The sequence below is a fragment of the Trifolium pratense genome, linkage group LG1 (assembly GCF_020283565.1).
Source record: "Trifolium pratense cultivar HEN17-A07 linkage group LG1, ARS_RC_1.1, whole genome shotgun sequence".
NCBI lineage: Eukaryota > Viridiplantae > Streptophyta > Magnoliopsida > Fabales > Fabaceae > Trifolium > Trifolium pratense.
The window spans coordinates 33,563,437-33,587,595 of record NC_060059.1 but is presented as its reverse complement, the minus strand read 5'-3'; the positions used below and the strand labels follow the sequence as shown (position 1 = coordinate 33,587,595).

General features: G+C 33.0%; 3 protein-coding genes across 4 annotated transcripts; 2 read left to right on the top strand and 1 right to left on the bottom strand.

The window, feature by feature from the left end:
- The first annotated feature begins 6,903 nt into the window (after positions 1-6,903).
- On the top strand, positions 6,904-13,571 carry LOC123922162 (transcription factor SRM1). 2 transcript variants are annotated; one of them, XM_045974909.1, is made up of 4 exons: positions 6,904-7,101; positions 7,961-8,011; positions 8,709-9,458; positions 12,745-13,571. In XM_045974909.1, exons 3-4 carry the CDS (start codon positions 9,082-9,084, stop codon positions 13,253-13,255), a joined length of 888 nt encoding a protein of 295 aa, XP_045830865.1. In that variant the 5' UTR covers positions 6,904-7,101; positions 7,961-8,011; positions 8,709-9,081; the 3' UTR covers positions 13,256-13,571. The 2 variants fall into 2 exon arrangements, with proteins under 2 accessions (XP_045830865.1, XP_045830869.1); XM_045974913.1 differs by lacking the exons at positions 6,904-7,101; positions 7,961-8,011 and having other exon boundaries at positions 8,465-9,458.
- Positions 13,572-15,780: 2,209 nt separating this feature from the next.
- LOC123892832 (glycine-rich protein 3 short isoform-like) lies at positions 15,781-16,974 on the top strand. The gene is made up of 2 exons (XM_045942715.1): positions 15,781-15,889; positions 16,709-16,974. Exons 1-2 carry the CDS (start codon positions 15,781-15,783, stop codon positions 16,972-16,974), a joined length of 375 nt encoding a protein of 124 aa, XP_045798671.1.
- A 1,211-nt stretch (positions 16,975-18,185) lies between these two features.
- LOC123892824 (glycine-rich protein-like) lies at positions 18,186-18,916 on the bottom strand. The gene is made up of 2 exons (XM_045942702.1): positions 18,820-18,916; positions 18,186-18,376 (listed from the first exon to the last, which is right to left on the bottom strand). The coding sequence occupies exons 1-2, from the start codon at positions 18,914-18,916 to the stop codon at positions 18,186-18,188; spliced, it is 288 nt and encodes a 95-aa protein (XP_045798658.1).
- Positions 18,917-24,159: the final 5,243 nt, after the last annotated feature.

The window sequence follows — 24,159 nt, the reverse complement described above, 5'->3', positions numbered from 1 at the left end:
CAAAACACGCCTCCATACTTTTAGTGCAACACACGATCTCCAACCGTTCTGAATACTCTTCATCTCACTTAACCAATCTCACTAACGCCCCACGATGAAACACTTGGTCCGACAACTTCTCTTCTAGTAGTTTCTCACAACTTGTTGCGCCCATTCATTCCACTTTGAACAACGTCGCCAATTCCTGAATATTCCGCTTCAAGAACATCTCTACTCATCTCATCTTCTCACGTTCGAAACATCTCGGAGGGATATAACCTTCTCCCCCACTTATCTCAAACTCACTCCTACTCTTCCACTAGAACTTCCAGTGCTCACACCTAACTGTTCTATCGTCTCTAAACATATTCTTCCTAAGAAGAAACTAGTATCGACATCGTTTACACGCATGTCGCATACAGGGGACAAAACCTAACCCACGATGCCTAAACACTAACACAAATTCATGCAAGCATTCAAGTAACCTATACTTCCCTCACTTCTCAAAGTTAGGAAATCAAAACAACACAAGAAAAATGAACATTGCATAGCAATAATTCATACTCACATTCAATCAACTCAGAACAAGACGTCAACAAAATAAATTTCTTGTCTGGCTCCCTCGCTTAGCAAAAGTTAGCGAGCTCCCGGCGAGACAAGTCAAAAACATTCACAGGATTTAGCAAGACTTAGCGAGACTCAGCGAGGTTCATTCTTCGCCTAGCGAGCACATCCAAAAATCTGGGTGCTCTGCTACGGTTTTGAACTTACGCTCACTAAACTCTCGTTTTCTCGACTCACTAATCCACAAAATCCAAAACATCAAGCATATAACATCATTATAGACTTGAAAGCATAATTAGAATCATGCATCACAATTACAACATAGGATTATGAGATCTTCATGTTTTTACTCATAAAACGCATAGCAATTCAAATGCCTAGTAATCATCTAGCACATGTTATAAACAAACATATAACAAACACATATCAGGACACATTAATATCCTACTCTTCTCACCATTTTGAAAATTAATTTTCACTCACTCAAAAGAAAATAACTCTATATTTTCACCAAAATCTTCAAGAAATAATATTAGTTTTTAAAATTATTTCAAATCATTACCACATGCAGTTTTATATCATGCCGGATCGTCACATGCAGTTTTACATCATGCCGGATCATCACATACAGTTTTACATCATGCCGGATCATCAACAATTAGCAAATAAGCATCAATCAACCAAGTTTAAACTACACAAAGGTTAAACACTAAGCATATACAACTATTATAAACATAGAAGTATAATACTCACACATCTACTCACAAGAAGAATGGATAATCTAATCCAATTCACATCACTCATAGTCCCTTAAACGAACAACATGAATGATTTCACAAAACAAACAACACAAAATTGTTAGACAAACACGACTGACACACAATACTCACTTGGTCTGACTGCACAGACCTGCTCTGATCGACACATAACCCACACAGTCCGAAGACAACGGGGCTCTGATACCAATTGTAACACCCAAACCCATTATTTATATATTTCTACCTTTAGTAAAATCTTTTTCAAAATACGCAACGGAAAATCACATTTAATTTATTGAATATTGGTTCGAGTATTACACTCCTCTATCAAAATAATACTAATGTAATTAATTAGTAAAAACAGTGTTTATACAAAATAATCATTTCTCAAAATATATAGTTTTACAAATAAATATCGAAAATCATAAAGACCCTATAGTCTAAATACAACCCTTTCCCGTGTCACAATCAGAGCGGAGCTTCACCGACGACTCGACATCGAATACCACAAAATCCTGTAAAATCTGGACCCCCAACGGTCCAGCACATAACACATAAAAGAGAGTTAGATAACATACTCAAAATATACAAGTGTAAGTAAATGGTACTTAAACACTTCTTCACAAAAACATGCATAATCATACATTATACATATACATCACCATCATTCATGCATATTCATATATCATGCATATACTTCATTTATCACCTAATCAAACATCCACAAAATACACCAAACATATAGTTTCACGTCGTCTCGGACAATACCAAAACATCAACAAATACATTGTTCAGATTATGGTCATGACGGACCCTACGTTGTTCAATTTATAGTCATGACGGACTCTGCGTTGTTCATTTTATAGTCATGACGGACTCTGCGTTGTTCATTTTATAGTCATGACGGACTCTGCTCCTCACGTACCGATTAACAATCAACATTTACCAAGTATGTGTCAAACATCATTTATCATAAATGCACACATAATCCCTAATGCAATCTAATGCTTCACATTCATGCTATGTCCTCTAGACACCTCTAATGCATGTGGTACCATCTTCTTTATCAGGGTATTTCACCTCCGATATCCTTCTTTATCAAACAATATAGTTCGATATCCTTCTTTATTGGACAAGCCAATATCCCTAAATATTCATGATGTATGCACTCAACACTCATGAATATATTCATCAACAATTTTGGCATATAGCCCGTCAACAATAACGTGGAACACTATCCAACGTCCGTCTTTATTAAGATAATCAATACCTTAATATCCGTCTTTATCGAATAACATAATTCGATATACTTCTTTATTAGAATAACATAATTCTAATATCCTTCTTTATTAAGTTGATTAACACCTTAATATACTTCATTTATTCTTCATACATGATTAACAATCATTATAAGCATCAACAAGCATCAACAATCATCAACAATCATGTAAGAATAAGACACTGATTCAAAACTACATGCAAAGGAAGATCACAGATGAAAAACTGGTGCAAACTGCAGTATTTACGCCCGGGGCGGAAATATTTACGCCTGGGGCGGAAAAACATCTGAAAGGCTGGCTGCTCACTGCTCTGCCGTTTCAGGCGGAAATTATTGGACATCCTCTCATTGCAACGATCATAACTTGGGCTACGAAAGTCCAATGGAGACGCACATATACTCGTTGGAAAGCTAACAAACAGGGCTACAACTTTTATGTTGATCACTAAAACCAGTTCACAACGAAAAGAGGTCAAAATTGCACGTAAAGGTTCAGACCTCATAGATAACAATTTTCTACATTTCTCATTTCAAACTCTAAACTCTCAAGATTCTCATATAAACCATTTTTCATGTTATAAACCCCAAATAAGTTCATATTCAAGCAAAACAAACATATCTAAACACAAAAGGACGGTTCATTTCTCAGATCTACGCCATAAACATCGAAAAAGTAAAGATTGACACTTTTTCATCAAAACTCTCAAGAACACAAAGTTCTTGAGTTTAATCCATTAGAAAGCTCGTTTTAACCATTATTTCCGTTCATTAATCATGTTACAAGCATGTTAAACATATCAAGAACCTTAGGAACGATTTCCATCAAGAAAATCCGTTCTAAGCTAAAACGAAAATGGGGTGGAGGAAGTTCGGGTGAGGAGAAATCGACATTCTCCCCTTCCTCGAGTCACCCACGAATATGAAATCTACTCTCTTACCTGGATTCGAAGAAAACACGACGAAGATCTCGAATCCCTAGCTCTCCCCTTGCTCTAGCTCCCAAGATCTCCTCTTCTCCTCTCAAGAACACAAGAACCATGAGAAATGAATTTCTCTCTCTCTTCCTTGCCCTTAATGGGCGCCCCCTCACACACACTCAAGGCCCATTGGGCCTCAAGCCCAATTGGCTTGGCCCAATAACGCGTTAACTCACTCTACTCGCTTAATAACTAAAGTATTCGATAAATAACTCAAGTTATTAACTTAATTAAAATGCCACGTTAAATAAAATATTTTAACACATAAAAATAATAATATGAAAATTGGGTCGTTACACTCTAGGTCACATTGTGGGTCAGGTTGTGGTTGTGTCCGAGCCACACGCAGACATTGCTTGCGATCCCCCCGTGCTGCCAATGCTTGATCTTTCACGCGTCATATCGACGTTGTGGCGCCCTTTCCTCTAGGACGTGATGAACCCTCTTCCTTTCCTGTCAATTGCATTATATAAGTCTTTCAGAAAAATCACAACACAACAATATCAATACACATCTGTGACTTAGGTCGCGGAATATTCCAGTCACATAAAACATCAACAAAACGCAAACCCTAGCCTAATTTATCCTAAATTCATACCAATCAACAGCAACAACACGAAATTAAAAGCTTAATTGTATAACGTCACAGATTTGAACAATACTCAAAAAAATTAAGAAAGCGAAAAATCGTAAATTTAACCGAACAAATGAATTAATAACCTGCCATTGTATGATGTTTGGGCCTTGATTCCGAGTGGAATGGTGAAGAAATGGTTGAATTTGGAGTTGTTTTCGATTTTTTGGGGTTTTGGAGTGAATTTGGATGGTTTTACTCGTGTTTGAAAGTGACAGAATGAGGGGAGAAGTTGGGGCGTGTTTCTTATATACGTTGGACCGTTCGTGACCTAAGTCGCGATATGTTTAAAACTGTCAGCCCGTGACTTAGGTATCAGATGTAGAAGCTCAAATATTGGGTAGTATGGTGTTGATTGTGGTGTTAATCTGTGGTCCTTTGGAGTTATGAATTTTTTTACACATACGTGACTTGAGTCTCGGGAAGTATTTCGTGACATAAGTAACGGCCAAGGGTAATATGGTATTCCGCGACCTAAGTAACGACCTAGTACACAAGTTATATATTATGTTAAAAAGGAGTTACAATTACGGTTTTCTTATTGTTTACAACGGAAAAGAGGATCGAACTCATGACCTCATGTATACAACCTAAACCCCTCACCACTAAACCAAATCTAGTGGCTTTACAATTACGATTTTTGATGATTCACAATCAACATGGTATTCTGTTAATTTTGATGTAGTCTTGTAGATTAAAAAAAATTGAAAATATATTTAATTATTGAGAACTACTATATAGGGTTTGTTTGTTTTAATTTATGTCAAAATATTATCTTTTTAATTTATTTATCAGTTTTAATTTAATTTGAAATGAATAGAACTATAGTTGCGTTTAGCCCTACTTATTTTTTAGAGTAAATTACACTTTCATTCCTTGAGAGATGTTTAAATTACACTACACTCTCCTCTTATGTTAAAATATACACTCCTCTTCCCTCTTGTACAAAATATATTAGAGAAATTACACTCTCCTCCTTTGAAAGAAACTTGAATTTCATTCCCCTTCCCCCTAACAGTAAGCAAATGTGTGGTCTATAACAACCCAGACGGTTTATGTAGGCCAAAATGCATAAAAACTTGTATAAATAAACGTGTGTGGTTCACTAAAAAGAAAAAAAAAACTATAATATTTGTTGTAGATTCACCTTAATAAGAAAAAAAACTATAATATTTGTAAGAATTTAATTTATATATAGTGTCGGTGTAAAATATATTTTTCACATGCATGTAGAGTTTAATTGTTGTGCACTGTCGGTGTAAAAATAATTTCAACATGCCTTCAATGATGTGTTGCCACATCATTTAATGAACGTGAAACATCATGCGTGTTTTAAAACAATATATGGTGTGGTAACCAAAAAAATAATAATACATGGTGTGTTGGTATATTATTGGACGTATGTGTCAAATAATTTTACACTGAAACTGTGTATAAATTAAATTAATAAATGAAATATTTTTATATTCTAATCAAGGGGCATGACATATTTTATATGAAAACTTTGACTCTCTAAACACACAATCACTTCAAAATATTAAAATAATCGATAAGTTTCTTTAAAAATTATTATCCAAATTAATAATATCTCAATAAAGATTTACAAATGTAGATTTTGAACAATACTCCATCCATTGACAGTCACTTTTGCAAAATAAAAAATTATTTCAAAAACAAATGTTATCTATATTTGTTTTGTCTAGTAAGACAATGGTTAGTAAGTTCACATTAAAGGTAAATAATTGAAGTGTTCAAAGTTCGAATTCCAACTTTGTATAATATATGCGATATATTTACGAATTGAGTTAATCTTACGGGGACAATATTATTTACATTTTTTTAATAAATAGTTAATCTTTTCCTTTAAAATATTATATTCGACTTTGACCAACATTTTTTGTTGAATGTTTGCCAATACTCTCTTCGTCCTAAAATATAAGAAAAAATTGGTCAAACAAAGTAGATGTATTTAGTCCAAATTTTGAACCAAATACATCAACTTTTTTTGACCAATTTGGGACGGAGTAATTATTAACATTAATTAGTAAAACTGTTACTCTCTTCCATTTTGAAAAAAGAACTATTTTAAATTCTTTGAATAAATTATGTATTTAAATTGTTTATGGTCTAAATACATAATTTATTCAATGAATCTAAATTTATTTTTTTGCCTAAATTTAAAATCATGAAATAATATATCTTTTGACCAAATTAGTATATTTCTTGTATGTAAAAATGTTGAATGATATTTATTTTAAATAGAGTGAGTAAATAGTAAGAGCAAAGCATTGGAAAAAGAAAAATCAGGAATTTTTTTTTGAATATTAAACAATTTTTTTTTATAAATTCATTAACTAAATTATGTATTTAGACTAGTCTAAATACATGATTCATTCGATGAATCTAAATAAAAAAGCTTATAAATTTTAAAATCAGAAAATAATATATCTTTTGACCAAACTATTATTATATTTCTTAATCTGTCTGTAATAATGTTGAACAATATTCATTTTAAATAGAGACGTAAATTGAATAAATTATGTATTTAAACTAATTTATAGTCTAAATACATGATTTATTCCATGAATCTAATTTTTTTTTCATTTTAAAATCAGAAAATAATATATCTTTTGACCAAATTATTATTGCATTTCTTAATCTGTGTGTAATAATGTTGAATGATATACATTTTAAATAGAGGGGAAATAAGAGCAAAACATTGAAAAAAAGAAGAAGAGCAAAACAAGACAAAGAAACTAGAGAGAGACATGTCAGTAAGAACAGTCCACTATTTATAAACACAAAACACAACATTTTTTGACTCTTTGTGTTTATGCAACAGTCCTCACACCAACTCAATGAACCAAGCAGCGACTACAAACATTGAAGCATTGCACAACATGGATAAAGGTAATCATTTAACAATTTCATATATTCTCATAAATCATCACACCCCTTTTACAATTTTATGATTGATGATACCAATTTCATTTTTAATTTTAATTTTGATTGAATAAAAATGAAAATAAAAATTCAATCTTTATGTTTCTGTCTGAGTCTAAATATATTGCTTTTGGTTTATTCCTGAATTTCTCTCTCTTGATGTTGTATTTATCTGTCAGATATTAATGGGTTGCTGCAGATTCCTGTGGTTTTTGCAACTTGGGTTGTGGCTTTTTCAACCACAACTTGTCCTATTTGTAGCAAAGCTGTTGTTGGGATGGGACCAAATTGACCCATCTGCACAACTTTGTGTGTTTTCAAGATAATAACCCATCAATGTCATTTATGAATTATGATTTTTTTTTTAATTCAATTTTACCACCCTTTTAATTGAATTTTCACATTAAAATTTAGGGTTTTTTCTTAACCCCTTTTCAGATTAAAGTTTGGATTTTTAATTAGGGTTGTATGAAATTAGGTTTTTGAAATGTAATTTTATGAAATGAAATATTTTGTGGTTTTAATTTTGAAATTGGGAAAAAAATGTTGGTGGGTGAAATTGTCTTTTACTGTGTCACACTCACACTAAAACTTAGGTTTTACTTAACTGTGAATGTATATGTTAGGTGAAGTGAAAAAAATCTTTTGTTTTTTTTGACATGATGGTTGGTTAATGTGTCAGAAACTTGACAGTTCCTGTGACATTTTGCATCCAATGTTATTAACTTTTCATCATGTATGATGTAAGTAATTTTTTCTTCTAGTGTTTTTAAGTGGAGATTATTTGCTAATTAATTTCACCTCTTATGACACCATTTTTTTACAGCTTCTGAATGAAATTTACATTTGATGAGCAGCTTCATTGCATTTTGAAGAGGTTAGTTTTCTTGTCTTGGTTTAAAACCTTTTGAGATTAGATTATTTCATAATCACTTGTATGTAATTTTTACATCATGTGTATGTGACATCGTAATTTTGGTTTAAAACCTTTTGAGATTATATTATTTTCCTTGTCTTCTTGGATTATGAATTGCTATCTCTTATGTGTATGTTTGGATTGATAGTAGATTTGGCGGAATCACTATGTGATGTGACATAGTAATTTTGACTTTTTACCAAAATCACGGTGCCACTGTGGTTATGCCAAACTCGTCGTCAATCCAAACATACATTATGTATAAATACTGATCTTGTCTGGTGAAAATTAGCTTTAAAGTAGTTACTCTTGTGAGTGAGAAAAAGTTGAGTGGGCCTGTGCTGTGAAAAGTGTTGTTATCAGTACTACTATGGTAAACTAAAGATTATGTTTTTATTGAATTGAATGAGAAATAGCAATTTGAATGCAATCTTTATCCATTACAATCATAATAGTTTTTCCTACTTTGTTTGTTTATGAAATGTCTCTTTCTTATATTACAAATCATAGCTTAGTAATAACCATTTCATTATTTCTAAAATTTTCACTTCTCTTTAAAGTGTCATCAACTATTGAATCTAAGATTTATTGTTTTTTTGTCAGACTCTGGATATTTCTCATGTTCTAACTGAAACTTTATTGCCTTTTCATTCATCAGTAGGTCAGGAATTCACAAGTGTCCATCTTTTTTGATTTCTGAAGCAAACCCACCTTTGGAAATTTCACATATCTCAGAGATTTCTTTGTTTTCATTGGTATTAAACTCTGTTCATCTCAGAGGTTTCTGTTTAGTCTGAACCTTATAGTACAAAAGATCTTCTTTTCTCCCACAGTTTTTCATACCATCAAAGTTAATACTAGTGGGAATCATCACCAAAGAAAGAAGCTAGATCCAGAATTCTCAAAATTCAAACAAGAGAGTTTGTGTTGTGTCTTGTTGTGGTTCGGTGTTTAACATGTCCTTAACCTAGATTTAGAGCAATTAGGTTGAAACTTGAAAGTTGAAACATTTTCTCTTCTACAACAAGACTATGGCTATGGATGAAGTGGATAGTAGCTCGGAGTGGAGCAGGGAGCAAGACATAGCATTTGAAAATGCCTTGGCGACTTATCCTGAGGATGCTTCGGATCGATGGGAGAAGATTGCGGCTGATGTACCGGGGAAGACTGTGGAAGAAATTAAAGAGCATTATGAGCTCTTGGTTGATGATGTTAGCCAGATTGAAGCTGGTTGTGTGCCTTTACCGTCGTATAATTCTTCTTCGGAGGGATCAACAGGTCAAGCTAGCGATGAAGGAGTTGGGGGGAAAAAGAATGGGCACAATAACGAGTCTAACCATGGAACTAAGGCTTCAAGATCGGATCAAGAACGACGGAAGGGTATTGCTTGGACTGAGGAAGAGCACAGGCAAGTTTTATCTTTGCATATGTTTTTGATAAAATCTTTATGCTGATTTAGATTACTTTTGATAATTTTTTTTTGCTGTGTTTAATTGTTGACTCTATATCCTACCATATGAAATCTGAACATTATCTTAACATCTCGAAATGTATCTGTTGTGTTTGTAATAGTTTTGTCAAATATCGGCTATAGCAGTGCTATAGCGCTATAACGTGGCATAATCTAAACAACTGCTATTGTTTTATGATATGGGATTTAGTACAAGTGTTGTGAAATAGCGGCGTTGTAGGCTGTAGCATAGTGGAATTTGAACAAACCATTGTTTTTTGCAATCTGCGATTGTGTTAAGGTCATTGTGCATGTAATATATTAGTATGGTCAATATGATTTACCTTTAAACTAAGTTCATTTTCAGAGAAATGATATGAGAATGTAGTAGTCTAGCTTAGAATTAGTCAAATCGATCGGGGGAACTGCTGTACTTTTAGGGTTAACATCAATATACCATTCTTTGGTTTAATAAATATTGTTGTCAATGAAATGGGATCTAGGTAGTGGGAGTCGAGATACTACGCAAGATTTGGGAGGATTCACAAGATCGTGAATTGAGGGTTCGTAACACATCGTAAGATCCTACCAGTTTCATATATATTCATATAAAACAACATAATTTAGTAAAGAATCTTCAATTAATATGGGAGTACTGGGAAGATTTCCACAAATTAATGCTTAGTGTGTGCATTGGAAAGATTTCCACAAATTAATTGGTATAATGGGTGAGATGCGTACTGTTGTACCCGACAGCTAAGCAAAAATGTGTTTTTTAGAGGTTTTGAAGGTTAATGGTCATTTTTAGTAAATGTGTCACGAACCTGACCTGCGAACCCAGATTTGCTAGGAAGACGAACAGGATCTGAAGGATCGCACGATTCCACCTTTCCTACGTCTTTGCACATCGATCACAGCCGCTCCCACCAATTTACGGTTCTGGCCATACACAAACACGGCAAGGGGTCTTTGCACATCGATCTCAACCGCTCCCACCGATTTACGTTTCTGGCCATACACAAACACGGCAAGGGGTAGCAAGACCGTAGAAGTGTGCGATCCTAAGTTCAAGATCCTACCCATAAATTGCTGTTGTGATTAAGTCCTCTGCAATCAAATATGACAATTGCAGCTACTTTCCCCTGTCCTTCCCCTCCCAAATCCCACCCTCCTTCGCCACCTATTGGCCACTTCTAAAATCCTTTAGGGCACTTGTAGTCTTATGAGGTCATTGCACCTATTACATTGCAACCGTTGTGTTACATTGTAAATTTTCCTATAACTTTAAAACATGTTGCAATTGTGGAAAATAGCGTCTTGTTCAAATTCTGGTATGTTACAGTGTTGCTGTAGCCGCTACTATACGACAACACTTTATACTACTTAGCATTTGAATTGTGTTGATATTATATGGTGTGTCCTAATTAAATAAGGAAGCAAATCCTGAAAAACAAATTCTTAAAGATTAAATTAAGATTCTTCTAACATATTTGTAAGAATATATATAAGAAAAAAAATGACGCTGTTAGATATTTTACATATATTCTTACAAATAGTATCCTGCATCCATTAATTGAAAATTGTTAGGTTCATTAGGTTTGGTAGGCCCGTTAGAGTTTCAACGGTGTGCCTACCTTGCTAATTCCAAAAGGCCCTACTTTTAAATAGCAAGATAGACACTCTCTAAGACTCTCTTCTTATCTATAGGCAACATGCCTGAGTTAGGTTTTGTTTGCGGCTCCATTCCATTGATATTTCCTTTTTTCTGTAACTTCTGTTTTAGATAGTAACAGACGAAAACATCCTCTAGTCCTTACCTTCATGAATCCTCTGCTTCGTGAATCTTTCGGATGTTTGCCAATCAATTGGTTGCCTCTCTCTGGATCTTGCAAGACATCTGTTTGAGAGTCAGGAGAAATTGAAATTGTAGCAGAGGACAAAATATCATAAAGAGTTGTGAGTTTGCTCACTTTCTTTGTGATACTCTTCTTTGCGCAAGGGCAAGTTTCACCTTCTTTATGAGATTTCTCTTTCTTTGCAGATAGCCAAGTTTCACCTATTTGCCTATCTCCAAAGAAAGAGATGTGTAGTAAAAAAGGGAAACTTGTCAATATGCAAAGAACGGTGTCACAAAGAAAGTGAGCAAACTCGCAACTCTTTGTGGTATTTTGTCCTATGTTACAATTTCAATCTCTCCTGACTCTCAGACAAATGTCTTGCCCAGATACATAGAGAGACAACCAATTGATAGGAGGCATCTGAAAGATTCACCATGCAGAGGATTCTTGAAGGTTAGTACCAAAGGATATTTTCTTGTTTATTTTATTTTTCTGAAAAAATTTCTAGCCACTTTAGATTCTAATATTATTTTTGTTCGCCCAATCTAAAGTGGCTAGAAAGTTTTTCAGAAAAATAAAATAAACAAGAAAATATCCTCTGGTCCTTACCTTCATGAATCCTCTACATGGTGAATCCTTCAGATGTTTGCCAATCAAGTGGTTGCCTTTCTCTGAATCTCGCAAGACATTTGTTTGAGAATTAGAAGGACTAAAATTATAACAGAGGACAAGCGACCACAAAGAGTGGTGAGTTCGGTCACCTTCTTTGCATATAGGCGAGCTTCACCTTCTTGGTGATACATTTGCCTATACGCAAAGAAGGGTATCACAAAGAAAGTGAGCGAATTCGCAACTCTTTGTGATCGTTTGTCTTCTGTTACAATTTTAGTCAATTCAAAGACAAATGTCTTGCCTAGATACAGAGAGAGAGAGACAACCATCTATAGGGAGACATCCGAAAGATTCACCATGCAGAGGATTGCTGAAGGTAAGGACCAGAGGATATTCTCTTCTATTACTATCTAAAACAGAAAATATCAATGGAATGGAGCCGTACACTTACAAAATTTGATAATGGAGATTGTTCTTGCATAAATTGTAATATCTATGACAGTCCAGAGATTAAGAAGAAAAGTAAATGATAAACCCTAACCGAGAAGGAACATGTTTCCTTACTCAAACTAACTAACCAAATATTTAACAGAATTCACACAAATGTATTATGCTGAGATTTTGCTTGATTTTGTTTACTCTTGCTTTGTGTTTCCTCAGTTTACTTTGTTGCTAATGGTTTTGAAATGTACACTTCATTTGCAGCAGTTTGTGAACTTCACAGTTTTATGGTTACTGTTTCTAACGAAATGATTCTCCTTTTTTTGGTTCAAAATTTTAAATTGGTTTAACAGGTTATTTCTTCTGGGCCTGGACAAGTACGGAAAAGGCGACTGGCGAAGTATATCACGGAACTTTGTGGTGACCCGAACACCAACACAAGTAGCAAGCCACGCCCAAAAATACTTCATTCGATTGAACTCAATGAACAAAGACCGACGGCGATCGAGCATACATGATATTACAAGTGTTAACAATGGAGATGTTTCAACACCTCAAGGACCAATCACCGGTCAAACGAACGGTTCCGCTGGAAATTCTGCAAGCAAATCAGTTAAACAAATTTCTCCGTCCACAACCGGGATACCAGGTTCAGGAATATATGCCGCCCCAACCATCGGACAACCTGTCGGAGGACCTTTAGTATCTGCTGTTGGCACCCCTGTGAATCTTTCTGCACCTCCACACATGGCGTATGGTATTCGAGCACCGGTTCCTGGCACCGTTGTACCTGGCGCACCGATGAACATGGTCCCTATGACATACCCTATGCCTCATAGTCATACTTCTGCTCCTCACAGGTGAAGTGCTTTTAGTGGCCTTAATGTACAAAAAATAGAAGACTTAGATTGTGGCTTATGCAGTTGGTGTAATTCTTTTTCTAGACAAAAATTGCTTTTTTATTTGGTTGCATGCATGCATGAATTTTATTCTTGTTCAGTCATTTCAGAAATAAACTATACCAGAAAGAGATTGAATGTTTGTTTCAATGTTAGCTGTTATGAAATGTTACAGCCTTGTGACATAGGAAGCATATGAGTAATGTTGTTTTGTAGACATTGAATTGTTGTTTTGTTAAATATTGTTGCAAAGGAAGGTTCTATGGATTTATTGAAGTGTAGATTATTGTTGCATAATCCTGGGTTTTATAAGGAATACATTCTTGTATTTACCTAAATTTAGTTATGGCACTCGTCCTTGAGGCGCAAGAGTCCGACCTTGTAATTTCAAGGGACGATGTTCAAATTCCTAGGGATGTTTTCTCTCTAGGCCTCCCATGTATCTTTTATACCCCCAAGTATTCCAATTTTGCTCTTGCTAAAAACTTCAGTTCGCAAAAACCAAAGTTTTTTCTAGTTCAAATTCAGGGAAAATTCGGTTAACATAAACCGAATTTGTTTTTCAAGGCAAAAAAGTTCGGTTCGTAGCAACCGAAGTTTTTATTGAAGAGCAGAAAGGTAAAATCCAGGGGGGAAAAGAACCATGGGGCCCTAAAGAGAAAATATCATTCCTAGGGGGATATATTATTGATGAAAGGACTAAGGCACATTAAGGCACAAGTCTAAAGCATATACAGCCTAAAAAGGGTGGTGTTTCTTCTAACCACACCCCTTCTGGACTAGAAATAGCATGAGTGTTATTATTAATTTATTACTCCCCTATACAATATGATATAAAGTTAAAATTAAAAGGAAGAAGATTGTAGGAAATAGGGTTTAGATCCTCTTCTTCCCTTCTCTAGTAAAATGACGATTGTACGAAATAAAATGAATTTTTTTTCAAGAACTGTATATTAGTGTTTTTCATGGGTAGTAACCAAACCTTTTACTCTTTTTTTTTGTTTGTTTGTTACAAAGAGGGCATAAACCCAACACAAAAAAGAAAACTACAAAGAAATCAAGCAATGGATGGAACTCCCCATAGCACCAGATGCAAACAAGTGTGTAATTTGAATTGGACACTCCTCGAATATCATAATGTTGCCATTTTTTTTTTTTTTACCGGAACAAGCTTAATGCATTTCATTCATAATAATAATCTCAATACAAGGTGGATAATAATAAAACACCTGGGGACTAGCATATAAGCAAGTTGCCTAGCTAATTCATGAGCCACTCAGTTAGCTTGTCTCCTCACATAACTGACCTTACTGAAAAGAATTTAATAGACTTTTACATTTGGCAATAATGATACCAAACTCCATAAGGTTCCTCACTTTCCCTGCAATACTTTGAGCAACTTGAATACAATCTTTTCTATTTGAATGTGTTGTATACTATATTGTTGTAGCCAGGTGAGTACTTCTACAACTGCCACATCTTTAGCTTAGTGAAACACAGGTTTGCCTTCAAAACTCTTCATATACACCTTCAACACTTTGCCATCTGCATCTCTCAGACATGCTCCATGAAAAACTGATTCGCTTCTGCATAACACGCTGCATCAACGTTGCATTTAAGTGTACCTGGTCTTGGCTTACACCAGCACTGTTCAGCCTCTTGAATAACAGGCCTGTGATTTATTAATCTTGTTGCTTTGGCCTTCAGCCAGTCATCTTAAGCCTCCGTAGCTCGTCTGTTAACTTCAAAAGTCGTTGGGATTTATCATTCCAACACTTCTGGTTACGTCTCCACCAAATCGTCCAAAGGATCATAGAAACTCGCTCCATAATCTTGCTGTCTAGTTGTGCAATAAACTCGAACAGTACCTGTTTAAAACCTGTTGCATTCAGGACCTGTTGCTGCAATTGTGGCCATAACCCTGCATCCATCCAGACCTTTTTGAGCAGCACTGCATCCAAAAATACAATGCCATTTGTTTTCACCAGTTGACTCACAGCACGGACACGTAGAATCACATTGCACTCCTCTATAGATTAACCTTTCCTATTATATTTATATTTACTTGCACCGATAATTTGATTGAACTATTTGTTACATTACTTATATTCCTATTATATCTACTTGCGGTGTGATATTGTAGTCTCAAAATTGGACATTCTCATTTCTCAACTCCAATTGTAGCAATTCAAAGACTAATTGCTTTCAAACCAAATACTAGTACTTACTAATAATAGTTACTCGAAAATTAAGAATGACAAAAATTATATATGGTGATCATTTTAGTTTGTGATACATTTTGCTTGATTGGTCAAAGATAAGAATGAATTAAATTCATGAATGTCAACAAGTGAAAATTGAAATTTTTGTTCTATATCTTCCTCAACTTGCCTATAAATACACAACATTTGGCCACTTCATTTTCATCCTTTGATACTTGATACTTGTATAGATATATTCTATAATTTCAAAGTGAGTTAATTAGGAAAAATGAATTCCAAAGTGTTACTTTTTCTAGCTATGTTGTTGGCCACCATCCTTCTCATATCTGCTGAGGCTGCATCCAAAGATAGTGACGAGAAATTCAACAATAATGATGGTAATTATGTTCATAATTTTATTTCTTACACACACATATATGTAACCATTTTTTTAAAAAAAAAAACTATGGAACGTGCACGAGACATCATTATAAAGAACTAAAATCTAAATACAGTATATTCTTATTTATAATTGATCCACTCACTTATTTACTCTATCTATTTATTAATGTAATTATAAAATAAGATAATATTATACTAAATGACTAAAATCTATTGATATATCATTAAAGTTTTAAAATGACAAATAAATAAAAATAATATTTTCTTAAATAACTCTCAGTTTTTTTTTATAAGCAAAATTAAATTATAAAGGAGTACAAGGGGTACTCAATCCCTTACAATTCGTTACAAAGAATTATATACTATGTAAACATGCAATAGGATTAATACACCAATCCGAAAAAGAATAGGTAGACTTGCGCTCAGCTCTTCCACTAAACCAAATAACTCTCGGTTATTAAAAAGGAACGGATGAAGTATATTTTTAATTGCAAGTGTAACATTTTGTGTATCATTTTTTCATATGTTACAACTTATATATTCTATTTTCTCACCATTTTTTTTAAGCAAATGGGATGTAAAAGGTGAAGTCTCTGCAACACACTAGATAAATTAAAATTAAAAAAAATACAAAATATTGGAAGACATCAACATAATTCAAGCAAACCATATAATCAACTCGACCGAGTATCCAAACATTTCAAAATTTCAAATACAACAAACGTGGTTTATTTTTCTAGTCAATTTTATTTTTTAGAAGCTGTGTTGATATACATTGCAATTTAAAGTAACTAATCTTTTTTTCTTCTTTGTAGATAATATGGAAACAAATGGTGTAGCTGATGAAGGTAAATATGGCTATGGATGGGGTTGGGGTTATGGTGGCCCATGGCGTGGTGGTTACGGCGGTCCATGGCATTATCATGGCCGACATGGTCATCATCACGGTGGTTGGCGTGGAAGAGGATATTATTGTCTTTATGGTTGCTGCAGTCGTTGGAGCTACTATGGAGGTTGCAGGTGTTGCTATCCTGGGGAAGACCAAAAGGTTAATACTAATTATGTAAAACCTAGCAGTTAAGCACATCACTAGCATGTGCTAAAATTGTGTTATTGTAATTATAAGGAATAAAACTTCATGATAAGTGTAGTTAATTATTATGAATATATATGTAATAATAAGTGAAATCTTTCACAAATGAAAAAGTAGAAATCTTTCTATGTTTATGTAAAAACTTGATATATTTTCTTCATTTTCAATATTCTATATGTCTTGTAACCAAAAAAATAATAAAATTCTTCATCCAGCTCACATAAGAATAACCCGTGTGGATGAGGGGGGATTGAATCATTCATTCATCAAATACGTCTTCTTCGATGATCTATTTCATATCAATTCTAATTAGTTATGTCTTATTATGTGATGTGTGACACGACGGAGCTTCAGAAAATAAAATAAATTAAACAATGCTAGATTATAAAAAATATTTATATATATTTTTATATTAGGGGAAGCAACCATTTTAGTCCTTAAATATGTAATTTGCTGGCATTTTAATCATTGACTTATGAAAAATATATAAAATAGTTTCTGAGTTTGCAATCCATTAGTCATTTTGCTCCCCGATGTTAAAAATGAGCATTAACTTTACAAAAAAAAGCTAATATATCATTTTTTGGGATTATGTGGCACGTTCACTAGGCATTAGTTGGACAAGTGACGAGATGTGTGGCCATGGACCAAAATGGGTTGTTAGAATGTGTTTCATTTGCTAAAAAAAATAAAATTGTATTGGACAACTATTGTGGTATTCTATTTGATTTAAAAATGATTATGAGACTAAATAAAATATGTGGTTAGGGATATGACAAAAACAAGAAGTTTTGTGTTTCACCGAACTACGAAACAATTTTTTGTCCATGGTACGGTACAACTATAAAAAATACGAAAATACTCATTTATTTTTTGAACCTAAAAAATATTATTTTTCTATCTTTCTCCGATACAACGTATCATATCTTAATACTGTATTGTTTTGCTCTGTTCAATACTTACTATTTTACGTATAAAACACACACTTAAACAAAAGTATAAAACATATATATGTGAAAGTTTCAACTTCACAGTGAAACAGAGTAAAATGAAAGAGGAAACATGACACAATTACAAGGAAAGATTTCCAACTTTATTATATATAACTACACTTCATATTCTTATGAAGTTTTATTCATAGTTATTATTGTTATTACAAGAACACACGTTTAGTGCTAAAAGTTTCTGTTCTGTTCTTCTTAGTTGTGAGGCTCAGCATCCATACCAATATCAAGATGTTCACCAGGATAATAGCAGCATCTTATACAGCCTCCATGGTAGCCATAATCACAACAACCGTGATGACAATATCTTCCGCCGTAACCACTCCCACCATGCCATGGGCCGTCGCCATATTTGCTCTCATCTATCCCATTTGTTTCTAAGTTATCTACAAATATTGAAAAATAAAACGCATGATTTGTGGTTAAAATGTGATGTTTATATAATTGTAATTATGTTAATTTTAGTATATAATAAAAAAGAAATTAATCAACTAACAACTTTTATGCGAAATAAACTACGAGAAAAAGTTTTAATTAATTACTAGAGACAAAAAAAAATCATTAAATTTATTCAATCTCCCACAACTATGATCGAGACGTGGCTGAAATCACTTGATGTCACAACTTACCCCTGAACCAGATTAGGCGGTTCAGTAACCCAGATACCGATGGTGAAAAAAAAAATAGCTAATGATTAATTTTTTTTAAAAGAAGTATATACAAATAATTGTTAATATCTTTAGGCATGCTTGCTGCTTTTTATCTTACATGATCATTAAAAGAAGTATAAAATTTGTTATAATGGTTATGAAAACATGAATAGAAATACCATTTTTGTTGTCTAAGTCTTTGCGAGCAGCCTCAGTTGAAATGAGAAGGGTGGAAGCCACCAACATAGCTAGAAAAAGTAAAGCCTTGGTATTCATTTTTACTAACACAATGTAAAATTTGTTACTATATGTATGGATGAAAATGAAGTGGCTTAATTTTGTTGTATTTATAGGCAAGACGAGGATGAAATAGAATAAACTATAAAGCACTCAATATTTGACCTTGATTTAACTCATTCTTATCTATAACTTAATATATTGCAAAAATGACAACAATATATGCACACTTATGTCACTTTGCCCTCTATTTTCTTATGCCTTCATTTCCGAGTTGTTATTAGTAGTAAGTTGGTCAATGTAGTCAAATTTTGAGAGCAATTACGGGTAACAAGGTTACTTACATGATCATGATGCGTTGAATTTCAAGCGTTGGGATTATTTTGAGGCTTAAATAATTAAAGCTCATGTTTTGAGTTATTATATACTCCTTTCGATCTTTAATATAAGAGACATTTTACTTTTTAGATTCATTGAGAACATAATGTATTTAGTCTATAATATGGACTATATATATTAAATTCTCAATGAATTTAAAAAATAAAGTTTCTCTTACATTAAGAACCGGAAAGAATATAAGGTGTGGATTCTTATTTACCAACTATATTACGTATGTATTTTTGCCGAACAAACTCATAATAGCTTAAATAGTACCATGATCAATTTGTTGTTGCTATTAAATTTTAGACAATACTTCTTTATTAAACTTTTAGTTCTTAGAGGAAGATAGTCTAATAATTTAGAGTTGTGTTGCGAAGTAATTAATGGTCATTCTTACCAGAAATCAAATTCAAAATTTTCAAAATAATTTATCGATTATTAATCACTTAAATTTTGAATCTAATCAACATATATTTCTTTCCTCTCAAAATATAAATAAAATGCATTCAATTAATATATTTGGTTTAAATTTTACACTAAATATATCAATTTTTGTTAACTAGTGTTTGTTAAGATTAAAGATACAAAGCAGAGAAGACAAAAGTGGCTACTAGGGTTTCATAATATTACAATGAGATTGCTAAATTGCATAGTCTTACAATAAGAATATATACTAGAAAAATAGGTAAATTGAAAAGTCTAAATTACCCTTATTACTAACTAATAATAACTACTCTATATTATCTAACATCTCCCCGCAAACTCACAATGTCATAAAGCATTGAGAGTTTGTCATACAAAATTAAAACCCAAAATAGAAGAAATAAAACCAAAACAACTAAAATTGTAATCAGCAGAAAGCAGCAACTAGCAACCAAAAGCGAGAACCATCCGAGAGAGAAGTAGCAGCCAAAGAGAGAAACCATCATCCAAATAGAAGGAGAAATCATCAGAGATAACCATCCAAATAGAAGAGAAGTCAATAGAGAGAAGCCTCCAAAATGAGTAACCATTGTAGAGAAGCATCAGCCAAACCGAAGAAGAGAACCATCAAAAGGAAGAACTAATTCAAACCAAATGTATCCAAATCCAAACTAAACCAAATCAAATTGTACCAATCCAAACCAATCAAGCAAAACCAAATCAATCCAAACTAACATAGAGAAGAACCAAACCACCAAACAGAAGAATCAATCAATAGAAAGAGAAACAACCAAAATAGAAGAACAACGTAGGCGAGCAATCCGACAGAAGAGAAAAGAGAACCAATCAAACAAAAGAAATCAACAGGAGAGGAGAGGCAATCAGACATAAGAAAATCAGCAGAGAGAAGCAATCAGTTAGAATTCAGACAAAAGCATCATCATTGAGAAGCAATAGAAGAAATCATTAGAAAGAAACGATCAGACATAAGAAATCATCAGAGAGAAGCAGTCAAACAAACAGAAGAATTGACAGAGAGAAGTGCAATACAATCAATCAGAAGAAACAATAGAGAGAGAATCAAAGCAATTCAAATCAAACAAAGAAACCAATAAAGAGAGAAGATAAACAATAGAGAGATGTGCAATCAAATAGAAGAAGTCGATAGGGAGAAATGCAATCAATCAAAAGAATTGACAGAGAGAAGGCCAATCAATAGAGGGAGAAATGCAATCAATCAGAATCCAATAGAGTGAAACAATCAAACCAATAGAGGGGGAACCAATCAAACAGAAGAAACAATACAGAGAATCAATCAAACAAAACAATCATCATGAGAGAATTGATCAAATAGAAGAAACAATCAACAGAGATGAGTGGTGGCCAAAAATTCAAATCTTTCTTAATGAGAACTTTTCACAAACACCTTGCGAGCACTATCTTAACTAACCAAATTATCCAAAAGAAACACCACAACAACTAGCTACAAACCAAAACCAATCGAAACAAGCCAATCCAAATTGAATTCAAAACAAATGAGTATCTTCTGAAGCAACAACCATAAGCTGAAGTATAACACACAAGTATCAAACTTAGTTTCACCATAAACAGTAACAACACCACCAAGTAAAAACGAAACCATATTACCCATAGTTCCATATTTTTTTTAAATCTTTTTTTTTTCTTCTAACAAAACACCAATTGAATAGATAGCAACACAAATGATTTCACCATTGACTCAAAATTCACAAACAAACTTCAAAGGTTTATCCACCAATCATATTAAACATTGACCGTCTAAAAACAATTAACCAAATAAAAATAGGAAGAAGAAACCAACCAAAGCCAAAGGAAAATGAGCAAGAGCCAATCCAGCAAAAGAAATGCAATTGAATCAACCTGATTTGCCGAAAACAAGAGAAATCCTTTACTATCCGAATTGCAAATTGGTAAAACCAGACAACGTAAAAAGGAAACCTCATCAAACCAATATTGCGTTCCAACGACAAAGCAATACATTCCCAAACTATCGGGAATTCGGAAGCGGAATAACAACATACAATCTAAGGAGGATCGAAACAAGCTCTCGATACCATGTTAAGATTAAAGATACAAAGCAGAGAAGACAAAAGTGGCTACTAGGGTTTCATAATATTACAATGAGATTGCTAAATTGCATAGTCTTACAATAAGAATATATACTAGAAAAATAGGTAAATTGAAAAGTCTAAATTACCCTTATTACTAACTAATAATAACTACTCTATATTATCTAACAGTGTTTACTTGGAATGAAGGATCTAATATTTACAAGCTGCAACTACTTTACCCCTTTTGTAAAAAAAAAAAAAAATTCTTTACCCCTTGATAATTTGTAGTTATTTGTTCAATAGTGGATGAGAACAAATTACGTAAGTAGATTTTCATGTGTTATTTACAATCAACATGTAACCGACTTTTATTTTACATGGATATAACTTATTTTTATTAGTAGATGGATTTTTTTTTGACAGAATTAGTAGAGGATAAATACCTTTAAATTGAGAATTTAATGGGTAAATTAGAAAAAAAATCTATTTACAAACTGTAGATGATAACAATGCATTCAATTCAACACATTCTCGTAAATTGGATTGTTAAATAAAATATGGAACGACACATTTTTTGACTTTTTTAAGTCGGTTGATTTTTAAAATAAATTTTCAAACATTGTCTGTTATATAGCTCACATCAGCAAGGTATGACCGCTTAAATGAGACAACCCACATTCAAACAGGAAAACTGCACCCTACTTAGGGGTCTCTCTCCATTTTGAACCCACAAGTCACACACATTTTCAACTCAATTTGTAGATGTTATGCAACATTTTTTTTTTATTTGGAAAGTTAGCAACCGGAAAAAATAGCGAGAGGTTGCGTTATATTATATGGTTTGCGACAACGTGATGTATTTGGCGTATACGTAATAATAACATATTATTTAGAGGAGTCTGTGTTGATATTTCCAAGTGTAGCAAATTATTTAAATTTTGTGGTAGTGGTAGTGGTAATTATTGACCGATTACGGAGTAATGTTTATTTACTTTTTTATTATAATTGGTGCAACAATCTATTAGCCTGTTTTCAATGTATCTAAGGTGATTGTTCTTAAATCGTAAGGGTTGAGTACCCCTTGTTCTCCTTATAATTCAATTTTTTATAATAAAAAAAAAACTCATCGACTGTGAAATAAAAATGATAGGATTCTCAAAATGTTGATGATGAAGATCTCCAGAAAACAAAAAAATCCATATTTTCTACACTGAAAATTATTGAAGAAAAATTGAATACAGAGTCAATTAGTTTTTGAAGCTATATACACCGGTAACTTAATTAGATAAGCTGTAGCTAGCAATGTAGCAGAAAAATAAGCTGTAGCTAACTAAACAAGAGAGAAACAAGTTGGGCTTCTAACTAATTGGGCCTATGCATAAAAGGGCTTAAGCTAATGCAAAACGAGATATTTATCTACCATCATACTTTTTTCTCATGCACCCTACATATTTCCATTTATACTCTTCCGCTCCTTAAGTAGTAGACGTTATAAAAATGATAAATTTTTTAAAAATGTCGTTCGCTACTTAAGTAACGGACATTATAAAAAAACAAAGTTTTTTTTTTTTGACAAGAGTTATAAAAAAACAAAGTTGGTAGAGTGTTCTTGTAAATTCATGAAAATGAGTAAGGTGCCAAAAGAAAATCTCATACAAAACATGACAATTTGGTATTTAGTTTCCGATATATAATGCTTTTTTTTATTTTTTATTTTAAAATGATGGCAATTCAAACAAAAAACAAAAACCGATTTTATATTTTGATACCCACTTGAACAACTTTTTTTTTTTGGTGTACTCATTGTCATCGATCATGTAAGAAATAGAAACCATGGTTGGTTATAGGGGTGATCGCGGTGCGGTTTGGTTCGGTTTTGAGCATAAAAGTCATCCTAACCACGAGATAAAAATGCATGCGGTTCGGTTTGGTTCGGTTGATTTTTAAAAAGTCATCCAAACCAAACCAAATCAATGCGGTTTGGATCGGTTCGGTTGGTGCGGTTTAAAACATAACGATTGTACCGAACAATTTTAAGCATAAAAAAAAAATAAAAAATTGAAGTTCCAAAATAACATTGTAGTACCAACAAAAATTATTTATCCAAAATAACATTATAGTAACTTACAATTTTAAATATATAAAAAAATTGAATTTTCAAAATAACATCACGGTACCGATAAAATTTGTTTATTTAAAATAACATTACAACACCAAAATAAAATTTCAGTACAAAAAATAAAAACAACTTGAAGTTCGATTAATTTGGTCGACTGACTTGGTAATTGGGCATGTATATTGGAATATAAATATATTTTCTTTTACGATATTGGAATATAAATATATAATAGTAACTTAATGCGGTTTTTGCGGTTATCCGCGGTTTTT

Bases quoted from the DNA above. Each gene is read 5' to 3' on its own strand.
- LOC123922162 (XM_045974909.1), top strand. From the start codon at position 9,082: ATGGCTATGGATGAAGTGGATAGTAGCTCGGAGTGGAGCAGGGAGCAA. The intron at 9,459-12,744 runs GCAAGTTTTATC...TTGGTTTAACAG, and splicing joins TGGACTGAGGAAGAGCACAG to GTTATTTCTTCTGGGCCTGG.
- LOC123892832 (XM_045942715.1), top strand. From the start codon at position 15,781: ATGAATTCCAAAGTGTTACTTTTTCTAGCTATGTTGTTGGCCACCATC. The intron at 15,890-16,708 runs GTAATTATGTTC...TCTTCTTTGTAG, and splicing joins GAAATTCAACAATAATGATG to ATAATATGGAAACAAATGGT.
- LOC123892824 (XM_045942702.1), bottom strand. From the start codon at position 18,916: ATGAATACCAAGGCTTTACTTTTTCTAGCTATGTTGGTGGCTTCCACC. The intron at 18,377-18,819 runs GTATTTCTATTC...CAATATTTGTAG, and splicing joins AGACTTAGACAACAAAAATG to ATAACTTAGAAACAAATGGG.